General features: G+C 47.6%; 1 protein-coding gene across 1 annotated transcript in view; it reads left to right on the forward strand.

Annotated features, from left to right (window-relative positions):
* Positions 1 to 24,262, forward strand: part of mrpl30 (mitochondrial ribosomal protein L30) — a 38,089-nt gene that overhangs the window by 2,742 nt on the left and 11,085 nt on the right. The window contains exon 3 of the mRNA XM_072476583.1: positions 10,604 to 10,750. Within this exon, the coding sequence (XP_072332684.1) occupies positions 10,604 to 10,750 (147 nt within the window). The remainder of the gene's footprint in view (positions 1 to 10,603; positions 10,751 to 24,262) is intronic.

Raw genomic sequence — 24,262 nt, forward strand, 5'->3', positions numbered from 1 at the left:
ACCTATTAAATATTGAAGTATTGCTTCACCTACTAATAAAGCCTTCATTAGACCCATTACTGCATGAATGCTAGAGTAGTCATCTCATGTGTTCTTACAAAGTATTCTCTTCTATTTTGTTTTTCTTTTCTTGAACAAGTAAACTCTCTGCATCACCTGGTGTCATCAGGTTTCATAGAAGTACATGGGTGGTGAAAAGGAGGGATGGATTAGAAGTCTAAATGAAAACTGACCATATTTCAAAAGTACTTCATTGACTGCAAAGCAATTGAGGCCATTCTGTGGCCATGAAAGGCACCATATAAATGCAAATCTTTCATTAAAGTTGGATGTAGAAAAGGAGGAAGTGTAGAAAGAGTGTTCGGAGTAGGAAAAAGTGATGAGAGTTGGTGGAGTGTGTGTGTTTTGGGGAGGGGAAACAGGTCAAAACAGGAGAATAGAGGGGGAAGAGAGGTAAGAGAAACAGGGAAACATGGATTCCCTAGTAAACCTGTAATTTTGTTAGTACCATCTGGCAACTGAGCAGAAGCAGATGGCCAGGCACCTGTCCCTCCAGGTGCCCTCATTGTGAGTGTTTGCCTGAGCTTCAAAACTCACTAATGGATCTATTTTCAGAGACTGAAGTGGAGTGTTAGCTTTGAGGTTATAATAACTATTTTTAAAAACTGGCAAACAGACAGATATTGTGGTACACATTGGTACCAACAATATAGGCACAAAAAGGGATGAGGACCTGAAAGCCGAATTTAGGGAGCTAGGAAGTAGATTTTAAAAAGCAGGACCCAGAAGATAGTAATCTCTGGATTATTTCCGGTGCCATGTGCTAGTGAGTATAGAAATAGAAGGTTAGTCCAAATGAATGTGTGGCTGGGGAAATGATGTAGAAGGGAGGGCTTTAGATTTCTGGGACATTGGGACCGTTTTGGGGGACTCTGGGCCCTGTACAAAGAAGATGATTTGCACCTGAACCGAAAAAGGACCAGTCTCCTTGCAGGGAGGTTTGCTAGTTCTACAAGGGCCTGGGATCCGGAGATGAGGTTCAGCAGGGATAGATGCACAACCATAATTAGAGGAGACAACTAGGGAAAGTGTAGGGCCCTTAAGGACCACAGTGGTAATTTGGGTGTGAAGCCGGAGGATGTAGGTAGGGTTCTAAATGAATACTTTATGTCAGTGTTCACTCGTGAGAGGGACAGTGTGAGTATACAAACCTGAGATAAGGACTGTAATAAAATTGAAGAGATTAACATGGACAGAGAGGAGATTCTGAGCGGTCTGGCAGGCTTTAAAGTAGACAAATCTCCAGGGCCAGATGAATTGTATACCAGGCTGTTGAATGAGGCAAGGGAGGAAATGGCAATAATTTTCTTCTTTTTTTTAATAAATATTTTATTGAAAATTTTTGGTCAACCAACACAGTACATTGTGCATCCTTTACACAATATTATAACAACACAAATAACAATGACCTATTTCATAAACAAAAAAATGAATAAATAATAAATAACAAAAATGTAAACTAACCCTAATTGGCAACTGCCTTATCACAAGTAACACTCTCCAAAAATATAATTTAACAGTCCAATATATAATTACCTGTCGCAACGACCTATACATGTTATACAGTATATATTAACAACCCTGAGAGTCCTTCTGGTTCCTCCTCCACCCCCCCCCCCCCATCCCCCGATCCTGGGCTGCTGCTGCTGCCTTCTTTTTCCCATTCCGTCTATCTTTCTGCGAGGTATTCGACGAACGGTTGCCACCGCCTGGTGAACCCTTGAGCCGACCCCCTTAGAACGAACTTAATCCGCTCTAGCTTTATAAACCCTGCCATGTCATTTATCCAGGTCTCCACCCCCGGGGGCTTGGCTTCTTTCCACATTAACAATATCCTGCGCCGGGCTACTAGGGACGCAAAGGCCAAAACATCGGCCTCTCTCGCCTCCTGCACTCCCGGCTCTTGTGCAACCCCAAATATAGCCAACCCCCAGCTTGGTTCGACCCGGACCCCCACTACTTTTGAAAGCATTTTTGTCACCCCCATCCAAAACCCCTGTAGTGCCGGGCATGACCAAAACATATGGGTATGATTCGCTGGGCTTCTCGAGCACCTCGCACACCTATCCTCCACCCCAAAAAATTTACTGAGCCGTGCTCCAGTCATATGCGCCCTGTGTAATACCTTAAACTGAATCAGGCTTAGCCTGGCGCACGAGGACGACGAGTTTACCCTGCTTAGGGCATCTGCCCAAAGCCCCTCCTCGATCTCCTCCCCCAGCTCTTCTTCCCATTTCCCTTTTAGTTCATCTACCATAGTCTCCCCTTCGTCCCTCATTTCCCTATATATATCTGACACCTTACCATCCCCCACCCATGTCTTTCAGATCACTCTGTCCTGCACCTCTTCTGTCGGGAGCTGCGGGAATTCCCTCACCTGTTGCCTTGCAAAAGCCCTCAGTTGCATATACCTGAATGCATTCCCTTGGGGCAACCCATATTTCTCGGTCAGCGCTCCCAGACTCGCGAACTTCCCATCCACAAACAGATCTTTCAGTTGCATTATTCCTGCTCTTTGCCACATTCCATATCCCCCATCCATTCCCCCCGGGGCAAACCTATGGTTGTTTCTTATCGGGGACACCCCCAAGGCTCCAGTCTTTCCCCTATGCCGTCTCCACTGTCCCCAAATCTTCAGTGTAGCCACCACCACCGGGCTTGTGGTGTAGTTCCTCGGTGAGAACGGCAATGGGGCTGTCACCATAGCCTGTAGGCTAGTCCCCCTACAGGTCGCCCTCTCTAATCTCTTCCACGCCGCTCCCTCCTCCTCTCCCATCCACTGACTCACCATTGAAATATTAGCGGCCCAATAATACTCACTTAGGCTCGGTAGTGCCAGCCCCCCCTATCCCTGCTACGCTGTAAGAATCCCTTCCTCACTCTCGGGGTCTTCCCGGCCCACACAAAACCCATGATGCTCTTTTCAATCCTTTTAAAAAAAGCCATCGTGATCACCACCAGGAGGCACTGAAACACAAAGAGGAATCTCGGGAGGACCACCATCTTAACCGCCTGCACCCTCCCTGCCAGTGACAGGGATGCCATATCCCATCTCTTGAAATCCTCCTCCATTTGTTCCACCAACCGCGTTAAATTTAACCTATGCAATGTGCCCCAATTCTTGGCTATCTGGATCCCCAGGTAACGAAAGTCCCTTGTTACCTTCCTCAACGGTAGGTCCTCTATTTCTCTACTCTGCTCCCCTGGATGCACCACAAACAACTCACTTTTCCCCATGTTCAATTTATACCCTGAAAAATCCCCAAACTCCCCAAGTATCCGCATTATTTCTGGCATCCACTCCGCCGGGTCTGCCACGTATAGTAGCAAATCGTCCGCATATAAAGATACCCGGTGCTCTTCTCCTCCTCTAAGTACTCCCCTCCACTTCTTGGAACCCCTCAACGCTATCGCCAGGGGCTCAATCGCCAGTGCAAACAATAATGGGGACAGGGGGCATCCCTGCCTTGTCCCTCTATGGAGCCGAAAATACGCAGATCCCCGTCCATTCGTGACCACGCTCGCCATCGGGGCCCTATACAACAGCTGCACCCATCTAACATACCCCTCTCCAAAACCAAATCTCCTCAACACCTCCCACAAATAACCCCACTCCACTCTATCAAATGCTTTCTCGGCATCCATCGCCACTACTATCTCCGTTTCCCCCTCTGGTGGGGCCATCATCATTACCCCTAACAGCCTCCGTATATTCGTGTTCAGCTGTCTCCCCTTCACAAACCCAGTTTGGTCCTCGTGGACCACCCCCGGGACACATTCCTCTATTCTCATTGCCATTACCTTGGCCAGGATCTTGGCATCTACATTTAGGAGGGAAATAGGTCTATAGGACCCGCATTGTAGCGGGTCCTTTTCCTTCTTTAAGAGAAGCGATATCGTTGCTTCAGACATAGTCGGGGGCAGTTGTCCCCTTTCCTTTGCCTCATTAAAGGTCCTCGTCAGTACCGGGGCGAGCAAGTCCACATATTTTCTATAGAATTCGACTGGGAATCCATCCGGTCCCGGGGCCTTTCCCGCCTGCATGCTCCTAATTCCTTTCACCACTTCTTCTACCTCGATCTGTGCTCCCAGTCCCACCCTTTCCTGCTCTTCCACCTTGGGAAATTCCAGCCGATCCAAGAAGCCCATCATTCTCTCCCTCCCATCCGGGGGTTGAGCTTCATATAATTTTTTATAAAATGTCTTGAACACTCCATTCACTCTCTCTGCTCCCCGCTCCATCTCTCCTTCCTCATCCCTCACTCCCCCTATTTCCCTCGCTGCTCCACTTTTCCTCAATTGGTGTGCCAGCAACCTGCTCGCCTTCTCCCCATATTCGTACTGTACACCCTGTGCCTTCCTCCATTGTGCCTCTGCAGTGCCCGTAGTCAGCAAGTCAAATTCTACATGTAGCCTTTGCCTTTCCCTGTATAGTCCCTCCTCCGGTGCTTCCGCATATTGTCTGTCCACCCTCAAAAGTTCTTGCAGCAACCGCTCCCGTTCCATACTCTCCTGCTTCCCTTTATGTGCCCTTATTGATATCAGCTCCCCTCTAACCACCGCCTTCAACGCCTCCCAGACCACTCCCACCTGGACCTCCCCATTATCATTGAGTTCCAAGTACTTTTCAATGCACCCCCTCACCCTTAGACACCCCCCCTCATCTGCCATTAGTCCCATGTCCATTCTCCAGGGTGGGCGCCCTCCTGTTTCCTCCCCTGTCTCCAAGTCTACCCAGTGTGGAGCGTGATCCGAAATGGCTATAGCCGTATACTCCATTCCCCTCACCTTTGGGATCAACGCCCTTCCCAGCACAAAAAAGTCTATTCGCGAGTAGACTTTATGGACATAGGAGAAAAACGAGAACTCCTTACTCCTAGGTCTGCTAAATCTCCACGGGTCTACACCTCCCATCTGCTCCATAAAATCTTTAAGTACCTTGGCTGCTGCCGGCCTCCTTCCAGTCCTGGACTTCGACCTATCCAGCCCTGGTTCCAACACCGTATTAAAATCTCCCCCCATTATCAGCTTTCCCATCTCTAGGTCCGGAATGCGTCCTAGCATCCGCCTCATAAAATTGGCATCATCCCAGTTCGGGGCATATACGTTTACCAAAACCACCGTCTCCCCCTGTAGTTTGCCACTCACCATCACGTATCTGCCCCCGTTATCCGCCACTATAGTCTTTGCCTCGAACATTACCCGCTTCCCCACTAATATAGCCACCCCCCTGTTTTTCGCATCTAGCCCCGAATGGAACACCTGCCCCACCCATCCTTTGCGTAGCCTAACCTGGTCTATCAGTTTCAGGTGCGTTTCCTGTAACATAACCACATCTGCCTTAAGTTTCTTAAGGTGTGCGAGTACCCGTGCCCTCTTTATCGGCCCATTCAGCCCTCTCACGTTCCACGTGATCAGCCGGGTTGGGGGGCTTCCTACACCCCCCCCCCCCCCCCCCTTGTCGATTAGCCATCCCCTTTTTCCAGCTCCTCACCCGGTTCCCACGCAGCTGTATCTTCCCCAGGCGGTGCCCCCCCCGCCCATCCCCTCCCATACCAGCTCCCCTCTCTCCCCAGCAGCAGCAACCCAGTAATTCTCCCCTCCCATCCCCCCCCCCCCCCCCCGCTAGATCCCCCGCTAGCGTAATTACTCCGCCCATGTTGCTCCCAGAAGTCAGCAAACTCTGGCCGACCTCGGCTTCCCCCCGTGACCTCGGCTCGCACCGTGCGACGCCCCCTCCTTCCTGATCTCTATTCCCGCCATGATTATCATAGCGCGGGAACCAAGCCCGCGCTTCTCCCTTGGCCCCGCCCCCAATGGCCAACGCCCCATCTCCTCCACCTCCCCTCCCCCCCCCATCACCACCTGTGGAAGAGAGAAAAGTTACCACATCGCAGGATTAGTACATAAAACTCCTCTTTCCCCCCTTTTTAACCCCCCTCTTCGCCCCCCACATTCGCCCCACCACTTTGTTCAAACGTTCTTTTTAATAACCCGCTCATTCCAGTTTTTCTTCCACAATAAAAGTCCACGCTTCATCCGCCGTCTCAAAGTAGCGGTGCCTCCCTCGATATGTGACCCACAGTCTTGCCGGTTGCAGCATTCCAAATTTTATCTTCTTTTTATGAAGCACCGCCTTGGCCCGATTAAAGCTCGCCCTCCTTCTCGCCACCTCCGCACTCCAGTCTTGATAAACGCGGATCACCGCGTTCTCCCATTTACTGCTCCGAGTTTTCTTTGCCCATCTAAGGACCATTTCTCTATCCTTAAAACGGAGGAATCTCACCACTATGGCTCTGGGAATTTCTCCTGCTCTCGGTCCTCGCGCCATCACTCGGTATGCTCTCTCCACCTCCAACGGACCCGCCGGGGCCTCCGCTCCCATTAACGAGTGCAGCATCGTGCTCACATATGCCCCGACGTCCGCTCCCTCCGCACCTTCAGGAAGACCAAGAATCCTCAGGTTGTTCCTCCTTGCGTTGTTCTCCAGTGCCTCCAACCTTTCCACACATCGTTTCTGATGTGCCTCATGCGTCTCCGTCTTCACCACCAGGCCCTGTATGTCGTCCTCATTCTCGGCTGCCTTTGCCTTCACGACCCGAAGCTCCCGCTCCTGGGTCTTTTGTTCCTCCTTTAGCCCTTCGATCGCCTGTAGTATCGGGGCCAACAGCTCTTTCTTCATTTCCTTTTTGAGCTCTTCCACACAGCATTTCAAGAACTCTTGTTGTTCAGGGCCCCATGTTAAACTGCCACCTTCCGACGCCATCTTGGTTTTTGCTTGCCTTCCTTGCCGCTGTTCTAAAGGATCCACTGCAATCCGGCCACTTTCTCCTCCTTTTTTCATCCGTATCCAGGGGGGATTCCCTTCTGGTTTACCGCACAGTGTTTTTAGCCGTCAAAATTGCCGTTGGGGCTCCTATCAAGAGCCCAAAAGTCGGTTTCACCGGGAGCTGCCGAAACGTGCGACTCAGCTGGTCATCGCCGCACCCGGAAGTCTCGGCAATAATTTTCAATCCATCTTTGGCCACAGGAGAGGTGCTGGATGACTGGAGGATAGCCAATGTGGTACATTATTAAAGAAGAAAGGGAGGTAGGGAAAAAGCAGGAAACTACAGGCTAGTCAGTCTAACCTCAATGATGGGGAAACGATTGTAAGCAATTCTGAGAGTCAGAATTAATCTGCATTTGGAGAGGCAGAGATTAATCAAGAACAGTCAGCATGGTTTTGTTAAAGGGAGGTCATGTCTAAACAATTTGATTGAATTTTTTGAAGAGATGACCAGGTTCGTAGATGAGGGAAGGGGGCGGCACGGTGGCGCAGTGGTTAGCACTGCTGCCTCACAGCGCCGAGGATCCGGGTTTGACCCTGGCCCCGGGTTACTGTCCGTGTGGAATTTGCACATTCTCCCCATGTCTGCGTGAGTCTCACCCCTACAACCCAAAGATGTGCAGGGTAGGTGCATTGGCCACGCTAAATTGCCCCTTAATTGGAAAATTTGAAAAGAAAGTAGATGAGGGAAATGCATTTGACGTAGTCTACTTGGACTTTAGCAAGGCTTTTGATGAGGTCTTACATGGGAGACTGATAGCGAAGGTAAGAGTCCATGGGATCCAAGGAAATTTGGCAAATTGGATCCAAAATTGGCTGAGTCATAGGACGCAGAGAGATCTGACTAGAAGCCTGTGTCCACTGGGGCCCCGCAGGGGTCAGTGCTGGGGCCCTTGCTGTTTGTGGTTTATATAAATGAATTAGTTATGAATGTAGGAGGGGTGATCAGTAAGTTTTTGATTGATACAAAAATTGATGGGATGGTAAATAGTAAGAAGGATAGATAGCCTTCGATTGCAGGAGGATATAGACAGGCTGGTCATATGGTCCACTCATTGGCAAATGGAATTCAATACAGATAAGTATGAGGTGATGCACTTGAGCAGGACAAACAAGGCAAGGGAATACATGATAAATGGCAGGACCCTGGGAAGCACCGCGGATCAGAGGGACCTTGGTGTGCATGAACACTATCTTAAGGTAACAGAGGAGGTGGATAAGAAGGCACATAGTTTACTTTGATTATTAGCCGAGGCATATAGTTTAAGAGCAGGGAGGTTGTGCTGGAACTGTATAAAACGTTGGTTAGGCCACAGCTTGAGTATTGTGTGCTGTTCTGAATTCCACATTATAGGAGGGATGTGATAGCACTGGAAAGGGTGCAGAAGAGATTTACCAGGATGTTGCCTGGGCTGGAGAGTTTTAGTTATGAACAGAGATTGGATAGACTTGGACAGTTTTCTTTGGAGCAGAGGAGACTGAGGGGGACATGATTGACATGTATAAAATTATGATGGGCATAGATAGAGTAGACAGGACGAACCTCTGCGCCTTGGTGGAAGGGTCAGTGACCCGGGGGAATAGACTTAAGGTAAGGAGCAGGAGGTTTAGAGGGGATGCGAGAAAAATCTATATACCCAGAGTGTGGTGGGAGTTTGGAATTCACAATCTGAGGGGGCGGTAGAAGCAGAGATCCTCATAACATTTGAGAAGTATTTAGATTTGCACTTGCGATCCCAAGGCATACAAGGCTATGGACCAAGTGCTGGAAAATGGGATTCGAATAGTTAGGTGGTTGGTTTTGACTAGCAGGGACAGGATGGGCAGAAGGGCCTTTTCTGTGCTGTATGACTCTTAAGATTTGCTATTGTTATTATATGGCTCATTGATTCTGTACACGATGCTTACAGAGTGCAGGGGCATAGGGAACTGGAGGACGCATGGGTAAAAGCTTGTGAACTGAATCCAGATTATGGTTCCCTGTTCTTCTGAGGGGGCATTAAGTCCTCAAATCTGTCTGGATGCCACAAACCTTTGGTTGAGGCTGTGAGGGCAGGTTGCGGGCCTGCTACCCAAGTTTGGCAATGCCAGATATGGAGGTAAGAGTCCTCGAATCTGGTCCTGCCCACTAAAGACCTCCAGAGTTGTACTGACCCTGCAAAGATCTAGCCCATGGAGTGGAAAAACAAGGAAGTTATGTCTAGGTAGGCAGCCTTCTGTCTAGTGAGACAATGGTTTGCTCCTTGGTGGTCAGCTCTGTTAAAAATTGCCCGGTGAGCATCAGGAGTTCCACTCTGGCATTTGCTGCACTTGCACTTGAAGGTTGAGAAGTTGCATGATTTGCTTGTTTTCTCTGTGCCATCTTTGAGCTTTCCATTTCTCCTTTCCTCTTCTAATGCCCTTCTGAACAGTCAGCCACCAGAGATCTCAGCCAAGCATAAATTGTCCAGTTGTCACTACAGTGGAGAAGAGTACCGAGGACACAGACGTGGTTTACTTTCCAGTTTGTTGTTCTCCATTGGGTTGCTGTTCTTCAACACACTGGACATAACATAACCCTGTAGCTTTTGCGATGTATGTGTTGATTTCAGCATCAAGTGACAAAATGCTCGTGATTGTGGAGCCTAGATATGTGAAGCTATCAACCTCCCATGTTACATTATCAGTAGTAAATGATTATCAGTGGTAAATGATGGTGGTATAGCAAAGTCCTGGACCATGACATTTGTCTTCTTTTAAAAAAAAATTTAGAGTACCCAATTCATTTTTTCCAAATAAGGGGCACTTTAGCATGGCCAATTCACCTAGCCTGCACATTTTTGGGTTGTGGGGGGCGAAACCCACACAAACACGGACAGTGACCCAGAGCCGGGATCGAACCTGGGACCTCAGCGCTGTGAGGCAACAGGGCTAACCCACTGCCCCAACATTTGTCTTCCTGATGCTAATGATCAAACCTTTGCAGGCATGAGAGAGACTGTCCATTGGCTCCTCAAGATGTTATTGGTATGAAATGTATCAGCACAGAGAACCCCTCAGATGAGGACTTAAGGCACTTATATTTTAAATCTCAGACAGCCAAGGCTGAACAACTTGCCATCAGTTCTGATATGTAAGTAGACAACCTCCTTCACTTAAGTTGTATGAAATTTAGCAAAGGAGAGAAAATGCCAAACTGTTGTCACCAGAATACAACCTTGTTTAACCCCACTGCAATTGTCAAAGGGTTCCAATGTTGCCCTGTCATAGCTGGCCTTGCCCCTCATGTTGTCACAGAGGAGGAAATTGCATAAAGCAGCTTCGGCAGACAGCCAATTTTTTTCAACTTAAATAGACCACCTCTGCCTGTATGGTAAGCATTTATAAAATATTGGTTGGACCTGAGTCTTCTGAGAACCAGAACTTAGGTAGTGTGTCCAACATTACAGAGATGTAAGCTGGTAGTTCGTAGCTCACTCGTCTCTGAATTTGAAGGTCCTGGGCTCAAGTCTTATTCCATAGGGCATCATTGCAGTTGATTGAAGAAAATGAGAAACTGTTTCCATTGGCAGAAAGAGTGGTGATCAGAGGACTCAGATTCAAGGTGATTTGCAAAAAAACTCAGAAGCAAAATGAAAAATCATTTTTTACACAGAGACACGTCATAATCTGGAATGCATTGGCTTATCTGCATAATTTTTTTAGTGTGTAACCAGTTTATCGTCTTGGTTGCAGATGTTTGAAGTTGAACCATCTGATCATGCAAAATATAAAGGTGATCCAGACCAACCACACCAACTGCACATCATTACCAGAATAAAATGTACAAAACGGCGTCCATATTGGGAAAAGAAAATTGTCCATGACCTTGGGTTAGACAAGGTGAATTACCTTTTCTGTGTTGTCTATATGAAACCACTTGTATTTTTCAGTAATATTGTAGTGAATGGTCCAACCCCGCAGGACAGCCACTTTTTGTTCTTAAATCAATTTAGGAACATTTTTGTACCTCTTGTTCCAACTATTGTTCTGTCACATTGGACTCTCCTCTTTTCTATTCAGCTGCTGTGTCCAACACATTCCCCATTCTATCTCTTTGCCCAAACTGACGGCCATTCAACCCTCAAACAGCTTGTTTTCCACTTAATGTTCCTCAACCTTCTATCCTTCCAATGCTTCCGCATATTGGCACAATGGTGAACAGTTGTTTCCTTTTGTCATTTAGATATATTTACTTTTGTGTATTATTGGTGTAAGGATAGATGTGCAATGTCTTTTGGTTAGTTTCCATTGTTGGTTTTGTAAGATTTTAAGCCAGACCAGCATGTCACAGGATACTTATGGATGAGGAAGGCTGCTGACTCGTTGGTCCAGACAGATCTTGCTCTCCCTCACCAATTGCTGAATTTAATTGCTGCTTTTTAAGGGATGGGAAGGTATTCTCATCTACCATCGTGACCAGGTGTCCATTTCAAGTGTTGATCGTTCATTATGTGAAGAACATCAAACCCTTTATCCGAGAAATATTCTTGATCATTTTTTACAGATATTTTATTACTTTGTGTAGTTCTGTAAAACGTATGCCTTCTATGGTATAATGGTAATGTTACTTAATCCGCAGGTCCAGGCTAATGCTCTGGGGATATAAGTTCAAATCCCACCATGGCAGCTCACAGAATTTAAATGTAATTTTTTTTTTTTTAAATCTGAAATTAAAAGTGTTACCTTTATGGGAGTCTTTCAGATGTCAGTTGATTAGAATTCAGGACTGGCATGTTCCTGTGAAGATGAAGGATAAATATGGCAAGTTTAGGGAATCTTGGGTAACGAGGGATATTATGAGCCTAGTCAAAAAGGAAGCATTATTAAGGTCTAGAAGACAAAGCCCTTGAAGAATATAAAGAAGGCAGGAAGGAACCTGAGCAAGGGGTTTCCTCCGGGTGCTCTGGTTTCCTCCCACAGTCCAAAGATGTGCAGGTTAGGTGGATTGGCATGCTAAAATTGCCCCTTAAAAGGTCAGGTGGGATTACTGGGTTACGGGGATAGGGTGGAAGTGTGGGGCTTAAGTGGGGTGCTGTTTAGAAGGGCCAGTGCAGACTCGATGGGCCGAATGGCCTCCTTCTGCACAGTAAATTCTATGTTCTAGCCTGATCGTGGTTTTTGAGGAAGTGACGAAGATGATTCATGAAGGAAGGGCAGTGGATATTGTCTACGTGGACTTCAGTAAAGCCTTTGACAAGGTCCCTCATGGCAGACTGGTACAAAAGGTGAAATCACACGGGATCGGAGGTGAACTGGCAAGATGGATACAGAACTGGCTCAGTCATAAAAAAGAGGGTAGTGGTGGAAGTGTGCTTTTCTGAATGGAAGGTTGTGACTACTGGCGTTACACAGGGATCAGTCCTGGGACCTATGTTGTTCGTAGTATATATGATTTGGAGGAAAATCTGATTGGTAAGTTTGCGGACGATACAAAGATTGGAGGAGTTGTGGATAGTGAAGATTATTGTCAGATCAGTTGGAGACTTGGGCGGAGAAATGGCAGATGGAGTTTAATCCGAACAAATGTGAGGTAATACACTTTGGAAGGTGAAATACAGGTGGGAATTATACAGTAAGTGGCAGAACACTTAGGAGTATTGACAGGCAGAGAGATCTGGGCATGCAGGTCCACAGATCACAAAGTGTCAACACAGGTGAATAAGGCAGTGCAAAGGCATACAACATGCTTGCCTTCATCAGTTGGGCATTGAGTGAAAAAATTGGGATGTCATCCTGCAGCTGTACAGAACCTTGGTTGGCCACATTAGGAATATTGCGTACAATTCTGGTCGCCACATTACCAGAAGGATGCTTTGGAGAGGGTACAGAACAGGTTTACCAGGATGTTGCCTGGTCTGGAGGGTAGTAACTATGAGGAGAAGTTGGATAAGCTCGGATGGTTTTCACTGGAACGACGGAGGTTGAGGGGCGACCTGATGGAGGTTTACAAAATTGAGTGGAATGGACAGAGAGGATAGTCAGATGCTTTTTCCCAGGGTGGAAAGTTTAGAAGAGTTGTGCAAGGCAAGTTTTTTTTTTTTACACAGATGGTAGAAGCAGATACGATAGTGACGTTTAAGAGGCATTTTGACGAATGCATGAATAGAGGGATACGCACCCTGGAAGTGCAGGAAGTTTTAGTTTAGACAGGCATCATGGTCGGCGCAGGCTTGGACAGCCAAAGAGTCTGTTCCTGTGCTGTAGTGTTCTTTGCCACACACCTGGATTTCTTACAAACACAATGCAAGGTTTATTAGGAGATGTTGCTCATCCAGTCTAAGATGAAGAACTGAAAGCCCGCGCAAATACTCTGCTGACGTCACTACAAGCCACGTGATGTTCTACCAGCAGCAATGTATTCTTTAATACATAACAAAGAGCTAGTCCCAATAATAATGACTGTGAAACTATCGGAATATCATTAAAAACTCACCTGCTTCACAAATTGTCATCCGTATCAACATCCTAGGGATTACCATCAACCAGAAACTTTACTGGATTCAGAGAAGTGCTGTGGCTACAAGAGCTGGTCAGCGGTTAGGAAACCCACTGTGAGTAACTCACCTCCTGACTCCCAAAGCCTGTCCACCACCTTCAAGGCACAATAGGAGTGTGATGGAATATTCTCCCACGTGCAGCTCCAACAATATTCGAGAAGCTCAACACCAAGACAAAGCTTATGTGCTTAATCAGCACCACACCCACCACGTTAAACATTCACTTTGTCCGCCACTGATGCACAGTGACAACAGTGTGTGCTATATACAAAATGCACTGCTGCAACTCACCAAACCTCCTTCGACAGCACCTTCCAAACCCATAACCTCTACCACCTAGAACAGCAGCAGACACATGAGAACATTATCACCTAGAAATTCTCCACCTTCTCACTTGGAACTATTTGATGTGGGGATCAAATGGAATATTTCCAAGTTTGATAATGACACAAAACGAGGTGGGAATGTGAATTGTGAGGAGAATGCAGAGAGGCTTCAAGGGGATTTAGATAGGCTAAGTGAGTGGGCAAGAATATTGCGGTTGAAATATAATGTGAAAACATGTGAAGTTATGCACTTTGGTATGAAAAACAGAAATGCAGAGTTTATAAATGTGTAAGAAACTGGGAAGTGCTAATGTCCAAAGGCACCTGGGTATCCTTGTTCATGAATCACTGAAAGCCAATATGCAGGTGGAGCAAGCGATGGGAAGGCAAATGATATGTTGCCCTTTATTACAAGAGGACTTCAATACAGGAGTAAAGATGTCTTGCTGAAATTATATAGAGCCTTGGTGAGACTGTACAATGGAGTAATCTGTTACGATCCCAGCTGATGTTACTACTGGACAGTCGGGTCCCGGAGTGGATCCTGGCTCAATAAATAGTAACTTATTTTTTGTTTAGAGACTTGAATGGACAGGTTCACAGGATGGATTAACCATAATAAACTACTCCTGCATCCCAGCTATATCTTTACAGGTATATACGGATTTGTAAGGATTATAAGAGCTATGAAATATATCTTGTATTCTAAAGTTCTCAGTAAGTACACAGTCCTTGTAAGCCAATAGGCAAGATATGGTCATACTCATTACACTCTGAAACCAAGTGACAGATATCACCCAAAGCTTCTGAGAATTTCTCATCAAATCTCCCAGAAGCTTGCTACACTGTAAGCCAACTGGTCTCACTCTGACTTCCACACGAGGGTCCCCAACTCCGCTCTTGAAGAACATACTTGGAATATTCTCCCAAACAACGCTTTCTCTTGGATGCATTCACCAAGATTCCACATTTAGGATTTTAAACTCCTTTCGGTATTCCCCTGCCCCTGGAACACCGCGTCTTTTCATGCTTCCACACAATCTCTCAGGATCCAGCCACACCAACAAAACACAATTGCTTCACAGACCATATTAAAGTGTTACCAACCTTAGTATTACTTCAGATGTCTGGCTGATCCCTAGTCGGCTTCTCCAGGTCTGCACCTTGCAACCCTGTCATTAACTGGAGCCTCTCGCTGCCCTTTTAATGTCATGTGAACAGTACCATATTCAGATTTTGTTTCTTTGTCACTTTGACTTTAGTCTTCCTGGGACTTCTCTCTTATAGGTTCCCTGGCTTCTGGAGCCTTCTGTTCTTTAGCTTCTGGTACTTGCTTTCTTCATCCTATAGTGTCCTACCTGTGCTGGCTGCTTCTGTGGAAAACTTCTTGCTTCCCAGTTACCTGGTTGCTGACTGAACTTAAATACTTCTTGTTTTCAGTGTTGGCTTCAGGTTGCTAAGCAATTGTTTTGCTTTTTAACGTAAAATCTCAGTTACAGTTAAGCAAAGTTTTGAAGTGAAAATAAAACCTATAGGCATGCAGACATGTTTGTTTAACATGAAGCTAACCAAGTTTTAACCCTTTCTTAGCACATTAACACAAATTATGCTTAAACTTAGTTGTTTTACCTTAATTTTAACACACACCGTACAAATATCAATTACTTAAACTATCTCTATTTCCTAACAGTATATAGTTTTGGTTGTCTTCCCTAAGGAAAGGTATATTTACCATCGAGGAAGTGCAACAAACGTTCACAGACTTATTCATAGGATGATGTGATTGTTCCATAAGGAGAGATTGAGGAGACTGGGCTTGTATTCTGTAGAGTTTAGAAGAATGAGGCAATCTCGTTGAAATGAACAAAATTCATACATGGCTCAACAAGGTAGATCAGGAAGGATGTTTACCCTGGCTTGGGGGGTCTAGAATCAAGTTTGAGTCTCAGAATAAGAGGTAGGCCCCAGACTGAGATGGGGAGAAATCTCTTCATTCAGGGTGGTAAATCTTGGGAATCATCTACCTCAGATGGCTTAGCCATTGAGCATGTTCAAGACACAGATTGATGGATTTCTAGATAGTAAAGACATCAGGGATGTGGGAATAAATGTGAGAAAATGGTGTTGAGGTAGAAGACCAGCCATGATCAAATTGAATGGTGGAACAGGCTTGTAGGGTGTTCCTATATCACAGTCCTTACACTGTCACTGGATCAAAACTTGGAATTCCCTCCCTAACTAGCACTGCGTGTTTACCAAATTTCATGAACTACAATACTTCAAGAAGACAATTAACCACCACCTTGAAGGTTATAAGTGATGGGCAATAAATGCTGGCCTTGATAGCAGTGATCACATTGCATTAAACATTTTTAAAAATTGATTAGATAACTTGTTGGAAAATGTATAAACCCAGAACTACTGGATGATTGTTTTCCTTGTGGAATCATAGCTTTTGGCTCAATTGGCTGGACAGCTGGTTCGTGATGTGGAACATCGCCAACCACGTGGGTTCAGTTCCCATACTGGCTGAGGTTATACATGAAGGCCCCGCCTTCTCAACCTTGCCCCTCGCCTGAGATCCTCTGGTTAAATCAGCACCAGTCAGCTCTCTCAAAAGAGGAGAGCAACCTATGATTCTTGGGGACAATGATGACTTAATTTCATAGCTCTAGCAAGAATTTTTTTTGTTGGCACTGTAGATCAAAGTAGAAAATGGTAAAAAGACAATCACCTAATTGTGAACTTCAGATTTTACAGATTGTTATCGCCCAATAACTGTAAAAAAACAATACATTCTTGAGTGACAGTCTATTCTATTTGAGCAGCTTATTTCTGGCCACTTTGTTAATGTAAAGTTAGCCGTCCCATAATTTTAAATATTGAATATTTTCTATTGCTCGTTTCTGGATAATTAAGAAACAAAATAGCTTGCTAGTCAGTCGTTGAATGCATACCAATCTAAAATGGAACGATACACACTTTAGTTTACTTATAAATTGTAACATGGCTGTACATTTGCAAAATATTTGTAGTGTGTCCAAGCATACAGCCTTTGCCTAGGTTAATTGTTACGCCACCGTAGGCAAGTGTGCGGTCAATTCTAGCCTCACATGCCCTGGAGTCACAACACAACTGACTTAACCAATATTTCTCATAAAAATAACCAAAATCTTTGGCCCTGGTTGCCCAATAATTACAGTCACAGGTTTGTAAGTTGAAACACAATTACTGTTCACTTCTAACAAGATTAATGGTGAAATATGCAGCGGATATAGTTGGTTAAATATTAAGTACCTAACTCCTACTGTAACTTGCCTCTATATAAGACAATCACAGAGGTAGGGGGTAAATAAAAGAGAAAGGAGCCTTTGCTTCAGATGATGGGTCCTTGCAGGCTTTCTCCACAGTAAGCTTGGGAATCACGGTCCTTGTTTTGTAGCCTGTACGCCTAATTTTCCAGTCCCTGTTTCATCAGACTTTGTTCTCAGTTCATGGTCCTGTTTTCAGGAATCCAACACCTATAGGCTTATTAGAGAAAGAGAGGGTCAAATGGATATTTTCTGGAGAGTAGCAGCAGTTTTCTAGGAAGGATTTTTTCCCTCGACTTCCAGAACTAAAGGTGAAACTAAAATTGAATCTCCTAGCTCTGAAATACATCCCAGAGGGATAATATCCAATCACCATCTGTTATTGGGCAGAGCACAGCCTTTTTGGCCAATTAATTGGCCACCAGTCACACCAATCAACTTGAGTCATCACTGATAATTGCAAATTTCCAATCACTAGTCTAAAACAGCACAGCCTTCTGGATCCTGCTGTTTGAATAAAGACGCTGGCCATTACTTTCTTCTGATTGAATTAAAATGGCAGGCTGCCTTAAAGACATGTTCCTAAATCATCCATGGATTGAAAATGTAACAAAGTAAAAGAAAGAGGAAACAAGTGAATAGACAGGGAATGAACAGGAAGGACTCTTGCATCTCTATTTCTCTCCTCCTCCCCCCAACTGTCAAACAAATGAAACATCAGGTCATAGACATTTCATTATGAGGTACGCAAGACATAAACCACAAACACATATCCATCTCCAGTATATAAGTTCCCTTCCCAGTTTCTATATTGGTAACTAGTCAGCCATGAAATGGTGACAACGCATCCACAACCACGTTATCCTTTCCGGGAATATGTACAGTTTTAATATTGAACTGTTGTAATAATAAACTCCCAACTAAATAATCTTGCGTTCTGGGTCTTAAACTTCTCTACGAACCCAAGTGGATTATGATCTGGAAAGGTCCTGGGAGGCCAGCACTGGTTTGTCCTCCACAATGACAGTCAATCTCCCAAATTTTACTTGCTGTTCTGTGGAACACAATGGTTTAGCTTGTCCTGACCAACTGATACCATGCTATCAAGTATATTTTCCTTCAAAGCAGTGGTGCTTTGGAAAATATTTTCATGTAAAATGAGTTGCCATGAGCTTACTGCAAGAGGCTGTATCAAATTACCTTCAGAAAAGTCACTTTCTTATGGTTTGCTGTCTTCTTTACTAGCTTTGGAAAATTACTTGCCATTTGTTCAAGATCAGTTAGTGACAGATATATTTGGTAACACTTGTTTATCATTGCTTCATAGTCAGAACTAAAATCGGATTCATAATTCTCGTCTGACTCTTCATTACATTCAAACTCCTCTTTCTTATGGTTACCTTCAGTCTTAGAGTTGTCAGAACCTGGTTCTCTACTAGAGTTTATCTTTGACAAATCTCTGTGAGGAATCATTCCTGTAGAAATAATTTCATCAGTATCAGCTAAGTCAGATTCACTACCATTGTCACTTGATCTGTGATCAGTGTCTTTCAACATTTCTTTTGCCCAACGGGTTTTCCTAACTTCGACATGCCCTACCATTGGCACTGCATGTGCTACCTGGAAAACTTCCCTCTGACTCTTTTAATCATTGGTGAAACTACAACCTTCACTCCAGCCAAATCATTCCCCAAAAGTAAGTCTACTTCTTCCACGGTGAATTGCTTAACCACTCTGACAACTACTGGATATGACACTAAATCACACTCCAATTGTACGTTATACAATGGAATTGGGAAACAATTTCCCACCTATCCATTCACTAATACTCAACTTTCATTGAGCTCTCTGGAGGGAAAACCAAATCCTTTTCCAGTATGAGAGTTTGAATAGCACCTGTATCCCTTGAGATAGTTCTGGCTTTGGCTACCTCAGCTGATGAAAAGGGGGTGACTTTCCCCTTAGACGCAAACAAACACGGCATATCTCTCATTTACCTCATTCTTCACACCAGCCTCCACAGCAGTATATACCTCCTGCCTCCCAAGTCCAGCTAAAGCTACTGTCTGCCCTGTAGTATTCTGCACTTTTTTGTTCCCTTTCAGAATCTTCTTTATGAATCCCCACAAGTTCCATGGGCTTTGCTTGCAACTTCCAACATGCTAAATGAACATGCCCACCTTGTTACAGTGGTAACACCTAGGCTTCCAAGTCTCGCCTCCATCCTCATTCTTCCTTCTTGGTCTGAGGAGAAAACCTTGGAGCATTCCCAGCTATCCATTCCTTACATTGGCTACCCTGCCTTCCTTTCACTCTCCCACTTCCTAACCGTTTAAAAATTATGGGGATGATTGAACAAAGGTTTAAGTTTATGGATTAGCTCCTAATTGTCAGCCATAATCGCTGCTTTCCTAGCAGTCTTCAACCTCTTACCTTCAACATGGGTCTTCCGGACTTCCGGTTGCGGCTATGCCTAGGTAGGTCGCACGGTCGGCAGCTCCCGCCGATAACGGACTTTTGGTCCCTTTTAAGGAGCTCCAGTGGCACTTTGACGACGATTCCCGGTGTGGGAAGGAAACCGTGAGGGTCCCCCAGCGCTGTATGGAGTGGACCAGGAGTGGGGCGGTCAAAAAAGTGGCTTTGGAGGAGAGAGGAGAATGGGTGCGAAAAAGCAAGATGGCGGCTGGCGGGGATCAGGCAGCGTGGGCCCAGTGGTCACGGGAGCAGCAGGAGTTTTTAAGAAACTGCTTTGCGGATTTAAAGGCGGAGATGCTGGCCCCTATGAAGGCGTTGATTGAAAGGTTGGTGGAGACCCAGAAGATGCAGGGGGCGGCGATCAAGGGGGTGCAGCAGAAGGCCTCTGATAATGAGGACGAGATTCTGGGCTTGGCAGTTAGAGTGGAGACGCACGAGGCGCTGCATAAAAAATGGCAGGAGAAGCTGGAGGACCTGGAGAATAGGTCAAGGAGGCAGAGCCTGCGGTTTCTGGGTCTCCCCGAAGTCGTGGAGGGGTCGGATGCTAGGGCGTATGTGACCACAATGCTGGGTACGCTGATGGGCGCAGGGGCTTTCCCGCGGCCCCTGGAGCTCGATGGGGCGCACAGAGTCCTGGCAAGGAGGCCGAGGGCGAACGAGCCGCTGAGAGCTATGGTGGTAAGGTTCCACCGCTTCACCGACAAGGAGTGTGTCCTGCGATGGGCGAAGAAGGAGCGGAGCAGCAGGTGGGAGAACACCGAGATCTGTATTTATCAGGACTGGCGTGCAGAGCTGGCCAAGAAGCGTGCGGGATTCAACCCTGCCAAGGCGGTCGTCCACGGAAAGGGGGTGAAGTTCGGGCTGTTACAACCGGCGAGGCTGTGGGTTACATATCCGGACCGGCACCACTATTTCGACATGCCGGACGAGGCGTGGACTTTCATCAAGAATGAGAAGCTGGACTTGAGTTAATGGACTGCAGTATGTTGTGGGGGTTGTTGGTGGGGGAGGAAGGGGCGGTGTTATGTTGGGGTTTCCCCTGTGTTTTCTTGTGTTTTTGTGGCCCCTTTGCCCTGGGCCCTTGAGGCTTTAGGCGAGGTCGCAGTTGGGAAGAGCTGTGTCACAGGAGGTGGGGTCGGCCCAGACAGGGAGCGCGGTTTACCCACAAAATGGTGGGGTGGCACTTGAAGCTGGAGGTTTGGGTGTACGGTACTTTGTTTGTTTTTATTTCTCTGTTCACACGGGGTGTAGGGGGGGGGAGACCCTCTCTACCCCACTTAGGTGGGGGGGGGGGGTTGGAAATTTGTACGGGGAACCCACAGGGGGATTGGAGGTGGAGGCGGGAGCAGCCGGGGTCAGCATGAGTCAGCTGAGTTACGGGAGTGCAATTGGGGGTGGATAGGGGGGTTAAGCGGATGCTTGATTGGGGAGGGGGTTAAGGGGGGGGCTGGGATGCTGCTGTGCTGACTGAGGGGAATCGATGTTAAAGGGGACAGTCGGGACGGGGAGCCTCCGCCTGGGGAGTTGGAGGGTGCGGGAGGCGCGGGCACGTGGCTGGCCTAAGAAAGATGGCTAGTCGGCAGGGGGGTTGGGTAGCCCCCCGACCAGGCTGATTACGTGGAACGTGAGAGGTCTGAATGGGCCAGTCAAGAGGGCCCGTGTGTTTTCGTACTTAAAGGGGCTAAAGGCAGACGTAGCCATGCAACAAGAAACGCACCTGAAGATCGCGGATCAAACCAGGCTGAGGAAAGGATGGGTGGGGCAGGTTTTCCACTCTGGGCTGGATACGAAGAACAGGGGGGGGTCGCAATTTTGGTGAGCAAGCGGGTGGCATTTGAGGCGGCGGGGATTGTGGCAGATAAAGGGGGTCGATATGTTATGGTGAGTTGCAGGGGGCCCGGGTGGTGCTAGTGAATGTGTACACTTCGAACTGGGACGATGCAGGGTTCATGAAGCGGATGTTGAGTAGGATTCCGGATCTGGGGCGAAATTCTCCTACCCGCCCCGCCACATTTCTGCCCCGACCGGCCGGCGGGAGTCTCCGTAACACCGGCCGGTCAATGGGGTTTCCCATTGTGGGGCAGCCCCACGCCGTCGGGAAACCCCCGGGCGCTGGCAAAACGGAGACTCCCGCCGGCGGAGAATGACGCCCCAGGAGTCATGCAGTTTGGTAATGGTGGGGGGGGGCTTTAACACTGTCCATGAAATGAAATGAAAATCGCTTATTGTCACAAGTAGGCTTCAAATGAAGTTACTGTGAAAAGCCCCTAGACGCCACATTCCGGTGCCTGTTCGGGGAGGCTGGTACGGGAATTGAACCGTGCTGCTGGCCTCACTGGAACGGTCTAGGTCGAGATCGGGTAAGAGGCCAGCAGCGGCCAAGGTCCTGAGGGGGTTCATGGACCAGATGGGGAGAGTGGATCCGTGGAGATTTACCAGGCCGAGGGCGAAGGAGTTTTCCTTCTTCTCCCATATGCATAAGGCGTACTCGCGGATTGATTGTTTTGTGGTAAGTAGGGCGCTAATCCCGAGAGTGGAGGGGGTGGAGTATTCGGCCATTGCGATCTTGGACCATGCCCCACAGTGGGTGGAGTTGGGGCTGGGGGAGGAGAGAGGCTAACGCCCTCTGTGGAGAATGGACGTGGGACTACTGGCGGACGAGGAGGTCTGTGGGCGGGTTCGGAGGTGTATCCAAAGCTATGTGGAGACCAATGATAATGGGGAGGTTTCGGTGAGTGTGGTCTGGGAGGCGCTGAAGGCAGTTGTCAGAGGGGAGCTAATTTCAGTCAGGACCCACAGAGAGAAGGGCTAGGATGGAGAGGGAGAGATTGGTGGGGAAGATACCTAGGGTGGACAGGAGGTATGCGGAATCCCCCGAGGAGGAGTTGTTGAAGGAGCGCCGGAGCCTGCAGGCGGAGTTTGACTTGCTTACCACGGGGAAGGCTGAGGCTCAGTTGAGGAAGGTACAGGGAGCAGTGTGCGAGTATGGGGAGAAGGCAAGTAGGATGCTGGCGCATCAGCTGCGGAAGAGAGAGGCGGCCAGGGAGATTGGGGGAATTAGAGATGGGGGGGGGGGTAACACGGTGCTGAGCTCGGCAAGGATTAACGAGGTCTTCAAGGACTTTTATGGCAAATTGTACGAGTCAGAACTGCCGGAGGGGGGGGGGAATGTGGCAGTTCCTGGACCAACTGAGGTTTCCACAGATTGAGGGATTGGGGCCCCCAATTGAGATGGAGGAACTGGTTAAGCGGTTAGGGGGTATGCAGGCGGGCAAGGCCCCGGGACCGGATGGGTATCACGTAGAGTTTTATAGGAAATTCTCAGAGCTGCTGGGTCCGCTGTTGTTGAGGACTTTCAGTGGGGCTAAGGAAAAGGGATCCCTTCCCCCGACTATGTCGCAGGCTCTGATCTCGCTTATCTTCAAGCGAGATAAGGACCCGTTGCAATGTGGCTCCTATAGGGCGATTTCGCTCCTTAATGTGGATGCCAAGCTTTTGGCCACTAGGATTGAGGACTGTGTCCCGGGAGTGATCAATGAGGATCAGACGGGGTTTGTGAAGGGCAGGCAGTTGAATACGAATGTGCGGAGGCTCCTGAATGTGCACATGATGCCCTCGGAAGGGGGGGATGCAGAAGTGGTAGCGGCAATGGACGCAGAGAAAGCCTTCGATCGGGTGGAGTGGGAGTACTGTGGGAAGTGTTAGGCAGATTTGGGTTTGGAGAGGAATTTATAGGGTGGGTCAAATTGTTGTATCAGGCCCTGGTAGCGAGTGTGTCGACGAACCGGCTGCGGTCGGGGAACTTTAGATTACATCGAGGGACGAGGCAGTGATGTCCCCTGTCTCCCCCCCCCCCCCCCCTGATGTTTGCTCTGGCGATTGAGCCGCTGGCCATGGTGTTGAGGGAGTCCAGAAACTGTAGGGGGTTGGTTCGGGGAGGGGAGGAGCATCGTGTTTCACTGTATGCGGATGACCTGCTCCTGTACATTGCGGATCTGGGGGAGGTCATGCAGATTCTTGGGGATTTTGGAGGCTTTTCGGGGTATAAGCTGAATGTTGGAAAAAGCGAGCTTTTTGTGATACATGCGAGGGACCAGGAAAAGAGACTGGGAGAGCTACGCTTAAGATGGTGGAGAGGAGCTTTCGCTACTTGGGCATTCAGGTGGCTAAGAGCTGGGGGGTCCTGCACAAGCTCAATTTAGCTCGACTGGTGGATCAGATGGAGGAGGACTTTAAGAGGTTGGACATGCTGCCGCTTTCCCTGGCGGGCGGGGTGCAGTCCGTAAAGATGACGGTCCTCCCCAGGTTCTTGTTCGTCTTCCAGTGCCTTCCCATTCTGATCCCCAAGTCCTTTTTCAAGCGGGTAAATAGGATTATTACGTGATTTGTGTGGGCAAACAGGACCCCGCATGTTAAGAGACGGTCCTTGGAGCGCAATCCTTTGCAGCTATTACTGGGCAGCGACTATATCCATGATTCGGAAATGGGTAATGGAGGGAGAGGGGGCAGCGTGGAAACGGTTGGAAGCGGCGTCTTGTAAAGATACTAGCTTGGGGGCACTGATAACGGCGCCGTTGCCGCTTCCGCCGACGCGGTTTACCACGAGCCCGGTGGTGGCGGCGACATTGAGGATCTGGGGGCAGTGGAGACGGCACAGGGGGAGGCTTGGGCTTCAGTCTGGGCCCGATACGGAACGATCACAGGTTCGTTCCGGGTAGAATAGATGGGGGAGTTCCTAAGTTG

This window comes from Scyliorhinus torazame, chromosome 15 (assembly GCF_047496885.1).
Source record: "Scyliorhinus torazame isolate Kashiwa2021f chromosome 15, sScyTor2.1, whole genome shotgun sequence".
Taxonomy (NCBI): Eukaryota; Metazoa; Chordata; class Chondrichthyes; order Carcharhiniformes; family Scyliorhinidae; genus Scyliorhinus; species Scyliorhinus torazame.